The sequence below is a fragment of the Macrobrachium nipponense genome, chromosome 35 (genome assembly GCF_015104395.2).
Source record: "Macrobrachium nipponense isolate FS-2020 chromosome 35, ASM1510439v2, whole genome shotgun sequence".
Taxonomy (NCBI): Eukaryota; Metazoa; Arthropoda; class Malacostraca; order Decapoda; family Palaemonidae; genus Macrobrachium; species Macrobrachium nipponense.
In genome coordinates this window covers 52,140,030-52,159,196 of record NC_061096.1, presented here as the reverse complement: position 1 = coordinate 52,159,196, position 19,167 = coordinate 52,140,030, and the positions used below count along the sequence as shown (strand labels likewise).

General features: G+C 41.2%; 1 protein-coding gene across 1 annotated transcript in view; it reads right to left on the bottom strand.

Annotated features, from left to right (window-relative positions):
• The window catches only part of LOC135208344 (uncharacterized), a 96,812-nt gene extending 81,236 nt beyond the window's left edge, over nt 1-15,576 (bottom strand). Inside the window, exon 1 of the mRNA XM_064240446.1 lies at nt 15,400-15,576. Coding sequence (XP_064096516.1) covers nt 15,400-15,519 — 120 coding nt within the window. The 5' untranslated portion in view covers nt 15,520-15,576. The remainder of the gene's footprint in view (nt 1-15,399) is intronic.
• Between the last annotated feature and the right edge of the window lie 3,591 nt (nt 15,577-19,167).

The following is a 19,167-nucleotide window of genomic DNA, read 5'->3' as shown; positions in this document are numbered from 1 at the left end:
ATCGTCTCGCACCATTCTGCCTGAGTTGCCAGCTACTCCATTTACGAAGGAATAGGTATGATATTATCGAGCAAAAGGAAACTCTCAAGCAGGCATAAATAAACGAAACAGAATTCACTAATTGCAGAAGCTGAGTTGTTGTTGTCGTAACAATACCTTAAGCGTTGTTCTTACCCTGGAAACTTTTGGAAAGTTAAAGGGAATATTGAATAAATACACTCAGAACAACAGTCCTTTCGGTTGCTATCCGTAGAGGTAAATACGATATGCGTATACAGTGGGGCCTCGTTATCCACGGGGGATAGGGCCCAGAACCCCCCGTGATAAGTAAATACCCGTGTTATCCTGATACCCCCCTCAAAAATTGCTTAAAACTGCCTACTTTAATAGTTAACCCACCCAAGACCACTATTCCAATGTTTATAACTGTAACTACTTAGTTCAAACACCAAATATGTTTTCAACTATCACCTAAAACTAAATTCAAGACAGTTTTAAAGTTATTGTACAAAATTAGCCTTAAAAAATAAATGTAGTATATGTACTACTGTACATATGTAGCCTACTAGCCTATGGATTACAGCTAGAAGCCTACATATGCATGGTGGGCCTCTTTTTTTTTTTTTTTTTTTTTTTTTTTTTTTTTTTTTTTTTTTTTTACAAGGAAAGAGAGGATGAGTGGTAAGGAGAACTATACAAATTAGTAAATCATATGGGTACTCACCAACAATCTATGTTGATAAAAGATGGCGACGATTTTGCAGTGCAATCCAGTAATATAATAACGATAATGCTACCAGCAGTATGCAGCGAAACATCTCTTCCCTTCGTCACAACACGTTAATATTATTCCACGTTAAAAACCTTGTCCATCTGACCTTTAGGCATCTTTCCCATAAGAGTCAAAAGAATCAAGGGCTTTTGTTTTGGATGCCACATAATTAACTCGTTTATATGGGTACAATTTAAAGAACGCGCCGCACACCACATTTCATAACAACAAACAAAACTTGAACAAACGTGAGTATGCCAGTGTTGCCAACTGGGAATGGCAATTTCTTGCTAGATTTTGTTCCATAAAAGGCTAAAAAAAATCACATACAGTATATACTCGAATAACGTGCAATCTCCCATATCGTGCGACCCCCAAATTTTCACCAATAAACAGTGGTTTTGTGTTTTGTCATGTATCTCATGTATCATGCAAGTTCCTTTTCTGAGAGCGTCGGTTCATAAGGTTGGTGGTTTAGCCTGCTAATGGCCGAGTCATTCAGATGTGTGCTGATGCTAGTCAAGTTACGGTAATTTTCTTATTAATCTCGAGAATTGAATAGAAAATCTCAAGATTAAAAAAATCCCAAGATAATAAAATAATTGTAAAAATAACACGCCTTGGAGTCCTTAATTCATTCTCTCTCTCTCTCTCTCTCTCTCTCTCTCTCTCTCTCTCTCTCTCTCTCTCTCTCTCTCTCTCTCGAGTAAATACGTACGTACTGTAATTAGAGTCTTTCACCAACGGGTATCAGTAAATGTGTAGACATTGTGTGCGTGTTTAAAAAAAATGTGCAGTACACACACATTCCAATGTTTCGGTTTTTGGAATTTTTCAGATTTCGGAAATGTGAGGTCAGATGCATAATCAAACAAACACCACTACTGCAGCAAAAACATTTTTTCCCTTTATGTTTTTCATTATTGTTATTTATTAATTACAGTTATTAAATAAATAATATATAACACTGTTAAATGAATGTGAGATAATTAAGATCACCTATAATAAAATAGTGGGACAATTAATACCATATGTTCACTAATAGGTATTATTTTCAAAAAAAACATTCCGTAAAACACAAAAAATATATGTACATAACAATCAAAATATAATAATGTTTTGCAGTTCAACTTGTGAATTTTAACAATAAGTATGACTATATAATATATTTCACCATATCGATCTTGAAGTTGAAGACTCGTAAAATTCTGAGGATGGTCCGGAAAAAGGATTTGAACTTTGTGATTACGTATCGCTACAACACCATGTGGTATTTTCATACCACTATATTGATGACGCATCGCTACGACACACTGGTGTTTTTCATACCACTATACATTCAAGTTAAAATGATCATATTATATTATTGTTTTCACGAAGGAATAATTATATAAAGAAAATTATTGAGTAATTTTTGCCGTCAGCAGTCAGAAAATCATGAACATGGTAACGTTCAAACCTAGTGCCATCCAAGGCATATGTCTATAAATAGAACAGAAACAGAGGGCAGTCATTGGATAACAGATCTCCATGGCTACCAACCAACCAATCAGGTGTTAGTTATACTACTCTGTAATTTCTTAGAATGAACATTTACACACACGAAGCTAACGATGATGTGTGTGTTTTGCATACAGTACGTAGTTTTAGTTTTTATTAGTGTAAGTATTTTATGATTTCCATGAAGAATAGAATGATTCCTTCTCATTACTTTGAATGCAAAATGGCTTGAAGATTCTTCCTCAAAAAGAAGAGTTTCTTTAGAAGATGATACCTATTTACTAACGCGGTTGACATACCTTCAAACAAAATTCAGCTCTTTAATCTCTGGAAAAATGTTAATCTATCCCCGGCGACTAACAACAACAGTTTTTGTTTGTTTTATCTTCCAAGTAGTACGTACGTAGTCCAGTGCACAGCTGTCGTCTGATCACTACTCATATGATTACTTTTAATATAAAGTATGTGTATATAACTGTTAACTTTGTATATAAAAGTATGTGTATACTAATGTATGTAGTATTTGTATACGATGTAAATATGTATAGCCTAGTATTTATGCATTATATTATTAAAGTGTTTGAATGATGCTAAAGTATTTCAATGTCTGAGGAAACAGTAGTAAATTCCCCACAATGAGTTTGGGTACATATGTATATCCAAGATGACTTAAATTATAAAAGCCTTTTATGTAAAGGCTAGCTTTTGCAACAACACATATCTTATGAAAAATTACTTATGTGAAGATGGTTTTAGTAGTACAAATGATAGTTATTGTATCGTTAAAAATATCAAAGTGAACGAAGTCGCAAAGTCGATTCTATGTCATGTTTTTCCTAAACGCGTTGACTTAAAGGAGAACGTTATTTTGGTTGTTTTATCACTGCCACAAACCCATAACAATGCAGTGTATGTATGATAATTCTAAACTATTATTCACTACAAAAATGACGATGATATTTTGTATTGAAAATTAATGTTACGTATATTCCAAACATTATTACTACGTAGCATGAATAGTACTATAAAAATTTCGAAAGATAATCTTGCTGTGAATGCTACCATAATTTGATTTTCATATATGTACGTACATTTTGTCAGCTGGCTGGCCTCGCTTAGATAAAATTGATTTCACTGATATGGAATTACTTCACGAATAGCCTTTTTATTATGAAGATATGACAATAATATATAAGGTAAAAAATGCTTTTATGTATTTCATTTACGCTTCGTCGCCAATAACAAACAGCAATACTTACGATAATCTATGACAAATAGCGTTTTTATGACTTCATTGTTCAGAGAAGCTATATACGAATACTGCCAAAATAATAATGAAGTTCGAATTAATTTTAGCCTTAATGTTATTACTACTGTAATTACACTACCACTACTATTAAAATTTCTAAAAGTTTATCAAACAAAAAATGTTGCTTTGAACGCAACCGTATACATAAACCATTTTCGTAAGCTTACATTTTGTGGCTGGCCACTCCGACGATAAGTTGAGTGCAATGATGTGGAATTATTCTTTGAATAGGCTATTTATTATGAAGATATGACTATAATATATAAGGTAAGAATGGTTTTATTACTTTTATTGTCAGTTAATATCATAATGTGAATCTGTTTGTGTACGTTGGTGGTTATCGCACTGCAACTACACTTAGCCTACCAATGAACGTCATACATAAACCTTGAATAGGCTATTTATTTCGAAGATAGGACAATAATATATTAGGTGAGAATGGTTTTATTACCTTTATTGTCAGTTAATATCATTATATGAGTCTTTAAATGAATGTTGGTAGTTATCGGACCATGGCCGAGGGTTAGCCTACCGAAAAACATCGCATACGCAACACGACAAACCCGTGATGCAGCGATTCATACCAGTGATGTAGCATGAGAAGCGGTCCAAGAAAAAACCAGTGATTAACTGGATCCGTGAATAAGCGATGCCCCACTGTATGACTTGACCCATACGTAAGTAATATGACGCAGAGATAAACTACGTAAATATTGTAGTAATTTGAGCATCAAATTCTCTACTACATTCTTTCCTTGACGAGGAAGAGAGAGAATGGAAATCGATTGTCTTCTTTCTCTTTGCCAAGAGACTCTTTGCCAAAAGAACGGATTGAAATTATTCGAATAGAGATCCTCAAGAGAGAACCGAGGATCGAAAAGGACCATTCAAGCTTCTAATGATATTGGACATAAGACTTCATGGACATAATCTACAAGTCTTTTTCTCTTCCCGGATGAGCCTCTGATATGAATGAGAGCTCTTCCGAACTTTGCTAATGAGAGCTTATCCGCTTACGCGATAAAAAGTTATTAAGATCTTTGTCAATGAGAACTAGCCCATTTATGAGGGGTCCCCCACTTACTTGACAAAACAATTAGTATCTTACTAATGGGGGAAACCCCTTTACATGACAGAAAGTAACCCAGGAATCCGAGTATACGTATAATCTTCCCGATTCTCGCAGAAATCGATGAAGGGGCAGGAGGGTTCGAAGAAAAAATTCGGGTATGCCCCTCCGCTAACTCCGAATCTTTTAAAAATTTCTGTAAAGGAACGTCCTGTGGAGCGTCCTGCCTCTTGACGAGCGACTAAAAAGCGTCAAGCGTTCTAAGAAGTGTCCTGAGCAGCAATAAGACGCCGAGCTTCCCGCAAAGCGTCCTGCCGAGCTTCCACCGAAGCGTCCTGGCGAACGTTCACAAAAGCGTCCTGAAGAACGTCCTCTTGATGTGTAGGACGCCTATCGTTCTGCAGAACGTCCTGGCAAGTGATCTGCTGAGCGTCATGACGTGAAGGATGCCGAGCGTCTTCAAAAGCGTCCTCGCTAGCGTCCAGATGTGTAAGACATAAAGCGCCTTCCAAAAAGCGAGCGTCCTGGTGAACGTCTCTACGTGTAGGACGTCGAACATCGAAAAGCTTCCTCACGTTCCATGCGTGGGACGTCGAGCGTTTTCAAGGGACGTCCTCGCGCGAGTCTTGCCGACCATGTCGGTGCATAGAACACCAAGTGTTCTGAACGGCATCTCAGAGAGGATCTTGTCGTCCAAAAGCGTCAACACAAGTAACTTGAGAGACTCCCTAGCGAGGGGAACGCCGCTCATGAAGAGCGAGCGTCCTAAGCAGAAATATGGAGATCGCCATCAGGACGAGTCTTAAGGACGTTCGCCACTCTTGACAAAAACGACGGCCGCCTGTGCGACATCTTGCGTCTTTGTAATGCAAATGAACATCTCCAGAAAGTCACTCAAAAAAGGAACGCCGAGCATTCCGAAAGACATCCTCGCAAGGTGCTTGCCTAGCGTGTGCGACATCTTGCGTCTTTATCAAGCTCATCGACACTTGCAGAAGGGTATTTAAAAGGAAGCCTGTGTGTTCTTGGTTATGAGGAATTCTTTGCCCTTCTCCTGTCGAAAACTAGGATAGTCTGTCCAGCGTTGCTGCCGAACCAGAGACATCTCTGGCCGCTGACTTAGCGTCCCTTAGGGACGAGAAAGAGGCGTCTTGGCGAGCTGTTCATCAGCTTGAACAACATCCTGTTTCGTAGAAAAGCGAACGTTATGTAACGTATACGGAGCGCCATGAGGAGAGGAGGGAGGGGAGCATCTTGGAGAGCAGGAAAACTATCCCTGCTACAAGAGTAACGACGTTCCTTCCTCTTGATAGAGCGTAGCATGTTTAGATTAAAAGCACACCTATCCTGGACGTTTTCTATTTCTTGTCCAAGACGACGGCCGCCCTTTGTCACACTGATCGATATAAAATACTGCCGAAGGGTCGTCAGAACAGTGTGGAGTCCCCTTAATCCTCCATCGGCTTTCGACATGCTCTCTCCCTGGTCCTGGGAGTCCGTAGAGGCCCAGACCTAGAGACATTATGGGGCCGATCTGATGCTCCCTCCCGACGAGAGAGAGGACGTGAAGCATCCTCTTCTCTAAAGCTTCTTGTAGAAGGCGCGAGTCCTTCCGAGAGCTCCAACCCCTGCGCGGGGAGGACGCCTCGGAGGACGAGAAGCAATCCTTTGAGATTCGTGCACGTGCACGATCTTCGGCAGCCTGGGAAGCGTCAACAGGTCCTACCGAAGGGACGCCAGATCGATGTGGGTTCCCCGTAACCCTCCTTCGGCTTTCGACATGCCCTCTCCCTGGTCCTGGGAGTCCGACAGAGGTCCAGGCCTAGAGGCGTATTGGGGCCAATCTGACGTTCCCTCCTGACGAGAGAGAGGACGTGAAGCGTCCTCTTCTCTAAAGCTTCTTAGAGGGCGCGAGTCCTTCCGAGAGCTCCAACCCTTGCGCGGGGAGGACGCCTCGGAGGACGAGAAGCAATCCTTCAAGATTCGTGCACGTGCCCGATCTTTAGCAGCCTGGGAAGCGTCAACAGGTCCTGCCGAAGGGACGCCAGATCGGTGGGGAGTCCCCGTAACCCTCTTGCGGCTTTCAACATGTCCTCTCCCTGTTTCCTGGGAGTTCGACAGAGGTCCAGGCCTAGAGGCATTATGGGGCCGATCTGACGCCCCCTCCACAACACAAGGGGCACTACACTTCACAACACTGATTGGAGAGCGAGCACTTTAGATTCTAAGATTACTTGATGTAATCCTCCCCCCAGACACTTCTTCTACCCGTAAGCCATACCACAGGGATAGGCAAAATAAATTCTACAGGAGGTTAGAAGGTTCATTATTTCTAACTTCTGTTTACTGTGGAGGAAAACCTGATTCTAACACGCTCTAAAATGCGTACACGAATCACTAATTACATTGATCTTTTAACAAAGAAAACATGTAAACGTCATACATACTAAGCGAGTGTCTACCGAAAGTTCCGGTAGCCTCAGCTTACCCCATGCAGACAACAAAGTCTGAAACTAGGCTAACTAGCTTCAGACATCATATGCAATGAAAAAATTTTAATTAATTTATGATAGCGTATGCCTAGCCACAAATCCAAGTCAATCATTGAAAGAATAATTAGGATACTTAAGCGGCTAATGAAGTTTTCAAAATCCTAGGCGGAGGTACTGCAAACAGTTGTTTACAGCACCGGCGACAGAAAAAATATGAATAGAAAATGGGAATGGTTCCTGAAATCCGCCTCCCAGCGGCGGGAATGGGTACTACCACCTGGCCGCCCACTGCGTGTTCCGCGAATTTTGAAATTCTGTCGGACTTCAGAGAATACAGCTATATATATATCTGACAGGTAAGTTTCATGAACAAAATAATTTTTTGTAAATGAGAATTAAGTGCACTTAGGCTAAAAGTTCTAACATAATAGCCATGACACTTGATGCTCAATTTGCATTAGTATGTATACTTTCATGAATTCCAAGTCTTAATTGAACTTGCCTGATTTGTTATGGCCTTGGTTGTTTGTAACCTATAGTTGAATTGAACTTGGGCAAAATTTATTAAGAAAATTTATTAAGAAGTTACACTTTGTGTCAATTGTAGTCATGTGCAACAAATAATATTTTACTTAACAGGTTAACATTTACTAGTTACCATATTTGTATTTACTGTAAAGAATGATCAATGTAATTTATAGTGTACATAGTATTTCAACCCAAGTGATATAAAATTTCCCACAAGTACATAAATGAGGAATGCAGCTTCCAGAGCATTTTGGACTGCAAAATTAACAGAGGAACGAACCATAGCAGTGTCTGAAATGTGTGGGAAGGCATTTCACTTGTGCCTGTTCACGATAACACAGCTTTTGAATAGAGAACAGTGTGGTGATAATACTCCTGGTGTAGACTGGTTGAATTTTTACCATATTAATATGTTTGTGCAGCTATTCTTCACTAAAGGATATAATGTTCAAAAGAGCACAAACCGACAACGGTTATAGAGTGGACATATGACAAGTTTCTCTCTCTGTCTTACCCTACCTCAAATGGTTGTTTTAACATCTACAATAATTTCTGTAAAGGCAATTACTAGATATAATGGTAGGTACATGAATCTCTGTAGGAACAATTACTAGATATATGTAATGGTAGGTGTACATGAATCTAACTTTATCCCTAGTATTTGTGTAAAAATGATATTGTTATGATACAATAAAGTTTGTTCATACTTACCTGGCAGATATATATATAGCTGTATTCTCCGAAGTCCGACAGAATTTCAAAACTCCCGGCACACGCAGTGGTCGGCCAGGTGGTAGTACCCATTCCCGCCGCTGGGAGGCGGGCGTAAGGAACCATTCCCATTTTCTGTCAGATTTTTCTAGTGCCACTGGTCTCCTGAGGGGTGGGTGGGCACTTTGATTATATATCTGCCAGGTAAGTATGAAAAAAAACTTTATTGTATCATAACACTATCATTTTGTTCATGAATCTTACCTGCCAGATATATATATAGCTGAATCCCACCTTTGGAGGAAGGGGGAGCACCAGATTTGATTTTGGGAAACAATTGCATATATATGAATTGATATTTTGGTTCCTTAACTGTTAGCATAGCTGACTTCGTGAGTACCGTCACCCAAGTCTGCTTCTCGCTTTACTAGAGACTCCAGCTAGGTAGTGACCTGTGAAGCTGTTGAGTTCTAGAGGATCTGTCAACGGGGGGCGTGACCACAATGCAACTAGATCCTCTAATTAATGACCTTTCCTCAATTTCGGTACTAGCATTCCTAAGGAGTGTGCCAGCCAAGGAACGTGGACCTGTGTAGCTGGTGCGCTCTAATGAACTTGTCACGGGGAAGCGTGACCCTACAATAATGTGACAGATCATATAGGTGTTGTTTAGACACCGAATGCTGTTAATGCTTCACTGGAGTGCCAGCAAGGACGTGACCTATGTAGCCTGGTGCGCTCCAGATGATTTGTCAATGGGGCGTGACCACACTGTGACAAAAACTTTACCCTACTATGAGGGCGAAGCAAAAACATTACCACCTGACCTAGCCTATCTGGTTAAACTTCGTAAAACCAAGGCTAATGGAGGGAAGTCCGCCTAAGGCGGCCTACCCAAGACCACAAAAACTAAACACCTACATAAACATAATAAAAATAAAAATAATTAATAAACTAAAATTAAAAAGTCCAAACTAACATATTATTTTCTAAAAGATAGGAAGAGTGTACTCTCTGTCCCCAATATATGTCTGCTGCGACATATGGGCCCAAAGAGTAGCAGTTCTCGTATGTAATCCTCACCTCCCGAAGGTAGTGAGAGGCAAACACTGAATTACTACACCAAAATGTGGCATTCAAGATGTCATTGAGTGCCATGTTCTTTTGGAAGGCTACCGACGTAGAAATAGCCCTCAGTCCATGCACATTCACCTTAACACTTTCATATCACTGTCTTGACAGGATGAATGCCACTTCCTTGATGGTGCCCCTCAAGAAAAAAAGCCAAAGCATTCTTTGACCACTGGTAACCATTGGCTTCCTGACCAAACACCACAAGTTATAAGAAGGACCTCTTATAACTTGGTTCCTATCTTTTCAGACAGAGGGTTGACTTCCTAGCTATTGCTTAGGAGTCTGCTTCGTCTCAAGAGCCTCAGCGAGGATGTGACCTATGGGTAAGAGTTCTTGTGGGTTTGCCGATGGGGTCTTATCCACTTACTCGGCAAAGCCTAACTGGCATTTGTCAGTGGGTGCTAATCCACTCATATGACCATATACCTATGCCTATTAGCATAATTAAGGAGCACAACACCGATCCCGATCACCTGATCCTAACACGAGGGTTAGCGCTTAATTTTAAAAAGCGTTAAACTAAAAATTAACTCACTAGTTAAGGATCAGTGTCGGCTCCCTATCCCAGCAACGTATCCGCAGACACGAACAACCAAGAGAAAAGGATCTCTTGTAGGTTGAATTGACATCCTTCGTGTAACGGGAGGTCACACAGAATTGCATCTCCCGTAAGTGACAGCTCATATGTCCTTTATGGACATATTGTTATGGAACCAAGAAGAATTCATAAAAGCTCGCACTTCATGCATAGGTTCGAATGGACTGGACATGAGGAACTTCAGAACTACATCAACAAGTTCCAAGACGGGCAACTTGGGTTGTTGAACCTTCATCGTTTCGAAAGATCTCAAGAGATCGTGAAGGTCTCTGTTGTCCGCCAAGTCCAGGCCTCTGTGCCTAAAGACAACTAAAAGCACACTCTTATAACCCTTGATTGTAGAGACTGCAAGTTTTTAGATCCCTTCTCAGAAAAGGAAGTCAGCAATCTGGCTCACAGGTCGTGGTGGAGGAAAATGCCGTTCGTCTTGCACCAACTCCTGAAGACTATCCACTTCGATTGTACACTGCGTTGGAAAACGCTCTTCTTGCACTGGCGATAGCTTTCGCCATTGACGTATAAAAGCTCTCGCTCTGGCCAACTTTTGGATAGTCTGAATGCAGTCAGACTCAGAGCGAAGAGGCTTCTGAGGTACCTCTCGAAGTGGGGCTGTCTGAGTAGATCTGTCCTACTGGAAGCGTCCTCGGGAAGTCTACTGCAAAGGCCATGACCTCCTGTCAACCACTCTCTCGCAGGCCAGAACGGGGCGAACAAAGTCATTCTCGTCCCTTCCGACACCGCAAACTCTCATGACTTCCCCTAAGATCTTGAACGGGGAAAGGCGTACAGGTCCATCCCCGTCCAGTCCCAAGAAGTGTGTCTATCGTCACTGCAGCTGGGTCGAGTACTGGGGAGCAGTACAGTGGAAGCCTCTTCGTTCTGGACGTTTTCGCAAAGATATCCACGAGCGACGTCCCCATAACCCCCACAGCTCTTGGCATACCTCCTGATGCAGAGTCTACTCGGTTGGCAGAAGTTGACCTCGTCTGCTGAAGAGATCTGCCCAGACAATCTCTACGTACTCATGCTACAAACTTCGTAAGGATCATGACGTCCAGTGCCCTTGCCCACAGCAAGATCTCCTTTGCCAGAGCAAAAAGGGACTGAGACTGTGTTCCTCCCTACTTCTTCAAGTACGCCAGAGCTGTGGTGTTGTCTGAGTTGACTTGGACTATTCGACGAGAGACTTTTTCTTGGAAAAACTGGAGAGCTAAAAAGATGGCTGCCATTTCCTTTAGGTTATGTGCCAGGACACCTGTTCCCCTCTCCAGGTGCCTGCCACTTCTTTCCCCCTAATGATGCTCCCCATCCCGTGGTGGACGTGTCGGAGAACAACACTAGGTCGGGGCTCTGAAGCTTGAGAGACGCCCTCCGACAGCTACACTGGATCTAGCCAACATTTCAAGTGATGTTTTACCTCTCCTGAAATTTCCAAGATCATGTGTGATTCTTGTTTTCTTTCCAATTGTACTTGAGAAAAAAATTGTAACGGTCTGAGGTGCAGTCTCCCCAAGGAAACAAACTTCTCCAGCGAGGAAATGGTCCCCAGTTAGACTCATCCCATTCCCTCACCGAGCACAAATCTTTCCTTAGGAAGGCTAACACTTTGTCTAAGTCTTGCTGCTGACGTCCCTGGGACGAAAAGCTCGAAAAGCCACTGAATCCATCTGAATCCCCAGATACACGATGGATTGGGTTGGGATCAAGATGTGACTTTTCGAATTCACCAGTAGTTCCAGGGACTTCACCAACGATTAAGTTGTTTGAAAATCCTTCAGACACCGCGTTTGAGTGGAGGCATGAACGAGCCTGTCGTCCTTCAAACGAAGATAACAATTGCGAAGGAGAAGGACTGGAGGGGCCGCAGGCGAAACTATTCTTCAAAGAGGCTCGAAGCCATCGAACCAAGACCTCTTCTTCTTCTCACTGACACACGTTCGGGAAGATGGTAACCGTGCTCTCTAGACAACCTCTGGCGAGCTGCATGAAAAAATCTAGAGAGCAAGGCAACTGGCGAAAGAGCGGAACGAGGAGAAGGATAAGGGACTGCCTGGACTCTTGATTGGCAGCCTATCATCCTTCCTCTCGCGATGTGGCTTTGCCTTTCTCACTGCAATCAACAAAACAAGTTGTTGTTTGCAAGACACAATCATCCTTTTCGATGGAGAACATTCCTTCTCAGGCAAAAGGCTGATCCTTTGAGAAGACGATGGGCGAGGGAAGCCCTCCACTCCTTCTCACATGGACCGCCAAGGATATATCTTAGGAGCGACCGAAGCGCTCAAAAGCATACTCATCGGAAGACGTCCTCTCTGGTGAAGATCGCAACACAGTAGAAAAGAGAGAGGACGTGAAGCGTCCCCCTCCCTGAGACATACATCATACATCTTAGCTCTCTTTTACTGCGGAAAGCCTTCAATTGCCCAGGAGACGACTGCAAAGCAGAAGGAGCTAACGGACGAGAAGCGTCCCCTCCTCCGGAACCAAAGACGACGGCCGCCTGTTGCGACCGATAGCGTCTTCGTTCTCTCAGAGGGAGCGAGACCCTCCGAGAGTTCCAACTCCTGCGCGGGGAGGACGTCTCTGAAGACTAAAGTAATCTTTCAAGATTCAAATTCTATGCGATTATGAGCCATGACATCACCTATAGACGAATCTGACTATGAGAGAATGTCAGAATCATTTCTAGATCATCTATGCTATTCCAGTTTTTCTGCAGGAAAAATTGGAGAGGTGTGGAATTTCAGTCCTATTCAGGGCAAACAAACTTCTCCAGCGAGGGAAATGGTCCCCTGCAATTCATTCATTCCCTCACCGAGCATGTTTCCTTCCCTAATAAGGCTGCGTTTCACTTAAACAGGAGTAATTTTGAAGACACTGTAGAAGATTGTTCATTTGTTTCTTCCTAAAAGTCTCCTTCTGAGATCCATTACTATTCTCTGATTCTCGGCGAATGTCTGAAGAAGCATTACGTTGTGCGTCCATCCAAGCGTCCTGCCGAGCGTCGCGCTCGGCGCTGTCGTATTTGCAGCGGAAGGAGTCCCCTTCATAATCGAGCAAGGGACGTCTCGGCAGCGAGTAATTGACTGCATCTCTTGCACATCATTCTTGTTTCGAGGGAAATCATGTGTGCTATGCCGCTGTAGACTCGGACAGAATTCTGTTACCATGCGGTAAACAGAACCGAAAAAGGTCTAATACATATATATATATACATACACACATACATTTACACAATATATCTATACACATATATACACATACAACACACACACACATATATATATATATACTATATATATATATATATATATATATATATATATATATATATATATATATATATATATGTATATGTATATATGTATATATGTATATGTATATATATATATATATATATATATATATATATATATATATATATGTATATGTATATATGTATATGTATATATGTATATATGTATATATGTATATATATATATATATATATATATATATATATATATATATAATATATATATATATATATATATATATATATATATATATATATATATATATATATATATATATACACTGACATAGTACACATTCATATATATATTACATTCTCATACACACATATATATATTTATTTATTATTATTAAATTATTATTATTTTTTTTTTTTTTATGAAAAAATTCTCGCAAAGTGAAGAATGTTCAGCCATGTATGCTAGAATTCCCCTCAAACCCGAGGCTAAGGCCGTGATTGTAGGGTAGAAATACGGTTAGTCCGTCAATCCCGCAGGAGAGAGAGAGACGTAACCTACTGCGCATGGCAGACAATCAGATGGAACTGAGCACTGGCATTACACATTAGTGACAGCAGACTCAGAGAACGTTCGTCGTTCTCGCACTGCTCTGCCTGAGTTGCCACCTACACCATTCTACGAATGAATAGGTTTACTACCATTATAGAGCAGAAACCAAAATCCATCAAACTGATATATTTAAGCGAAACTGAATTTGATAAATATAAAAGGCTAACTTGGTATTGTCCTAACAATACCTTAAATGTTTAAAAATAGGGAACCGGCAACCCTGAATAGTTGCAGGGAGAACCGATTAAATGTAATAAGAATAATCGTACTCTCGGTTGTACTCCGTAGAGTAACTATGGTATGAGTATATAACTTGAACCATACAACCGCTTTGATAGTAATAAGATGTAAGGGCAAAAATAATATACTATGATACAACATCGCTTGTTCACCTTTACCCGGCAGATATATAATACATATAATCTGACTGGTAAGTTTTATGAACAAACGTAGAGTATTTTAGACACTTGGCAGCACCTCCCTACTACATTTCTGCCTCACCCCGAGGTAGGGAGAGCCATCACGCGGTAGTGTTTTGTCAATGAGAAATTATACGCTTACGCGATAGAATGAACACTCATGGCATTATCACTATACTTCACTACACTACTATACCTTTCCAATGCAAACATGATTCCAGGCTACGCAAAGATTTAAGAATCACAGATAGGGTATTACCCTCCAAAGACACTATTGTAGGGCCCGAAGGCATCACAGGTCTTTGGGGAGGGATAAATTCTACTGGACGGGTAACTTGTGTTACACGCCGGAGGAAGAACCTCCTTCTTACACTATCACGTTCTAGTTTACGTACCTATGATTCATAAGCCTTCACGCAGAATCAGACATATTTTTTCACACTCGTTGCAGCGCTCATCAAACATACAAACATGTTTCCTACAATTCGCGCACACTGTATGAGGGTCTACCGAAGTTTTCGCGTAGCCTAACCCTTGCATTCTTCCACACAACATACTCTGGCCATAGTCGAACTAATAATCCAGACATCGTAAGTTTAAGGAAAAATCAAGCCAAAATAAAAACAATCCACAATTAGCGATGCCTAACCACCGATCCTAATCAAATGAACCAAAAATCAATCGGATACTCAAGTGACCGGCCAAAAAAGAGTTCCAAAATCCAATGACGGAGGTGCAGAAACACTTGTTGTCTGCACCGGCGACAGAAAATATCTGACAGAAAATGGGAATGGTTCCTTACGCCCGCCTCCCAGCGGCGGGAATGGGTACTACCACCTGGCCGACCACTGCGTGTGCCGGGAGTTTTGAAATTCTGTCGGACTTCGGAGAATACAGCTATATATATATCTGGCAGGTAAGATTCATGAACAAAAATAAAAGTTTCTAGATACTCATGTCAAATCTATGCTATTGTATTATACTGAACATATATAAAAACTTGCCTCTGCATTTTCATCTTTATTCATAACCTGACTAATTACTTCACTGAAGAATTGATCCCACTTGTTGTCCACCTTCTTGACAAATGAATTTCCATTTTCTAGGTCAGAAGACTTCATCATCTTCAGTTCACTTTTCTTGTCTTTTTTCTGTGTGGATGACTTTTTTGAGAAGTTATACTTTCAGATTATAGCTCAAGTTAATGCATTTGTACTTGAGCCAATAAGAATAAACAATTTAATAATCACAAGAAAAAATAGCCACAAAATGAGACTACAATATAAGATGTGCTGCTCCAGACAAGATGTGATTGTGAAATACAGTGCTATTGGTGGTAGTAAATTCCTATTTAAACATTGACCTCTATAACTAAGACCTTGACATCACTGTGAACTTTGTTCTATATGAGAATAACATCACATTAACTGCACAAAGGCTACAATAGTGGATTGTGAAAGCCTGTTATGAAGTTTCCATCTTGTATAATTTTAAAATCAAGGGCAAAGTTACATTTCTATATGAATGTGGAACCCCAATATGCATGATCTTGACAGCATTTATAGTTATTGGAGTATGCGTGCTAAATACATTTAACAATTACAACCTCTGACATCAAACTTTACATCCACTGTATAAACAGTTAAATCCCAATCACCCACATATGACTATGTATACTGCATTAACCAAACTACCTGACTAAATACACAGATGGCTAAACCAGATGATGTTTCTTTCCTTTGCAAGTGGTATTAACTTTTGACAATGTGTAGTATGTGCTTCCTGTCAGTCTTAATTGCTCTGGTACTATCCATTCCAAACCATCTTGGCAAACTGATCCCACTTATAATGATATAAAGTAATACAATACTACAGCAGCCCTGAAAATCAGGTGAGTTCATATAATTTCCATCCACACCACAACTCAATACAGGCAGTCCCCGGGTTACGACGGGTTCGGCTTTCGATGTTCCGAGGTTAAGGTGCTTTTCAATTATATTCATCAGAAATTATTTCCAGGGTTACGATGCCTACAACGCTCATCTGGCAGAAGAAATATGACACCAAAAATGCAAAATAATCAATATTTGAAGGTTTTTTTGATGAAAAATGCAATAAGAATGCAACTTACATAGTTTTTAATGCACCCAAAGCATTAAAAGTAAGGTTTTCTTAGGAATTTTGACGATGTTCCAGCTTACAACGATTTTCAGCTTACAACACGTCTCAAGAACGGAACCCCCATCAGCTGGGGACTGCCTGTAATACACGTACTGTACATGGATACCCATAACCCAGTCCCTCTATGCAGACGATGCTGGTCAAGACTAAAAGTTAAAAAACATTACATGATTGTCTCAACTTCAATCAACAGTAAATCAATTCAAGATTTTGTCAGAATTTTCACTTTCAATTTCTTCAATTACAGAATGAATTTTTTAAAAATGATATTGTTATGATACAATAAAGTTTGTTCATACTTACCTGGCAGATATATATAGCTGTATTTTCTGAAGTCCGACAGAATTTTAAAAAACTTCCGACACACCGCAGTGGTCGGCCAGGTGGTTAGTACCATTCCCGCGCCGCTGGGAGGCGGGTATCAGGAACCATTCCCATTTTCTATTCATAATTTTTATTTCCACTGTCCCCTGAGGGGAGGTGGGTGGGTACTTGATTATATATATCTGCCAGGTACAAGTATGAACAAACTTTATTGTACATAACAATATCATTTGTTCATGAAACTTTTACCTGTCAGATATATATAATAGCTGAATCCCACCTTTTTGGAGGTGGGAAGGGACAGAATAGAAGGATTTTGGGGAAACAAATGCATGCAGATGATTTACATCTTGGTTCCACCTGTTAGCATAGCTGGCTTCGTGGTTACTGCCACGTAAGTCTGCTTGTGCTACTAGAGTTGCCAGCGAGGTAGAGACCTATATAGCTGGTGCACTCCAGATGATCTGTCAACAGGGGCGAGACCACGACGTGACTAGACCATATTGACCATACCATGAGGGCTAAGAAGTAAAATAAATATATATATATATAAATATATATATCACCACCTGACCAACCTAGCCAAAGTTAAGGTGTGTTAACTAAGGCTTAAGAGTTAAGAAGTCGCCGTTGTCGGCGACTCAAACAAAACAAATTAAGTAGCTCCTTCCTAACATTTTCTACAGGATAGGATGAGTGGTACTTCTTGCCCCCAAGATTGTGTCTGCAGACACGTATGGCCCTAGCGAGCAGCAGATCTTCATATGCCATCTTCACATCTCGCAGGGAGTGTGAAGTGACACAGAGTTGCTTCGCTAAAACATGGTACTCAGGATGTTGCTGAGTGCCATGCTCTGTTGAAATGCTTCCGAGGCCGCGCCCTCACCTCGTGAGCATTCAGATAAAAAGATTTCAAATCTTTGTGCAAACACAATGAAGGAGCATTTTTGAAAGAACTCCTTAACACTAAAGCCAGGCTGTTCTTCGATATGGGCAAGTCTGGTCTTTTTCGGAACACTGCAGATTGCCCGATTGACTTCGACTTTCTTGAGTTTTATGTAGATAAAACTTGAGAGACCCGACAAGGGCACAGGACTCTCTCTGGCTCCTGCCCACTAACTTGTGCCATCCTTGCTTCCAAGCTCCTGGCCCAAGACAAAACGGGTTACCATTCTTAGGCCACAACGGAAGGGTTAGAGAGCACACCGCCTTGTTGCTCTAAAGCCAAAACTTGTGACGATGGCTTAAAATCTCACTAACCCTCTTTGCGTATCCTAGGGTGGTTAGAAGAAGGCCTTCCTGATCACATGCAAGAAGTTAACAGGTAGGAGAGGTTCGAATACTTTGACATCAAGAACTTCAGACTACGTCTAAGTTCCATATTGAAAGCTTCGATCTGGACATGCACAGTCAGTCCGTCTGTACTAAAGTCAGGTGACCGACCAGTTGACCAGTCAGACGAATCAAGGACAGCAAGGCTGTACCCTGAAGACCATAAGGCACTATTCTTCCGCTGAAGGATGAGTGTCTGGACTGCCTGGGCGATTCAATCTAAGCAAACCTTGGGGGGTGTGTATCAACGCAACCCAACGTCGTCAGCGAATCAACTCCTGACTCGAGCTTCTGGTGCCAGGAGAAAGGAGCGAGGAGCAAAAGGCGATTCAGTCCCGAAGGAAGAATGCCTGACAGTCCAACCTGGTCTCATGTTACACGATCATCGGGGGTGTATAAACGCAACCGACTTCGTCAACAAGAAACTCGGGGCTACTATATGTCGCCTGATCTCGCACGAGTGTCTGACTCCGAGAAAACAGGTGAGACAAAAAGTAGATGGTGAGCGAGGTTCGAGATTCCACAGAACTCAAAGATCGTGAAGGGCTTTGTTGTTGACAGACGCAAATCTCTGAGCCCAAAGGCCGTCAACAACATATTTGCGTATTCTTTAATAGTTGTGACTGCCAGCTTATCCATTCTTCAGACGGAAATGGAAGACGGTAATAATTATTCCTGTCAACATCTCGATAGCCTGAACGTAGTCAAGACTCAGAGCGGAGAGGTTATAGGTACCTTTCGAGTAGAGTAGACCGACTCTCTCGGAAAAGGTCCTTGGAAAGTGAACTAGGAAGTATGTGACCTCTGTGAATCCGGATCCTGAAGGCCAACATGGGGCGATCAGCGTCATTGTCGCTCCCTGTGACGTCATAAATCCTCTTATTAACATTTCCTAAGGCGATTGAAAAAAGGGGGAAAAGAGACTAAATATCCAT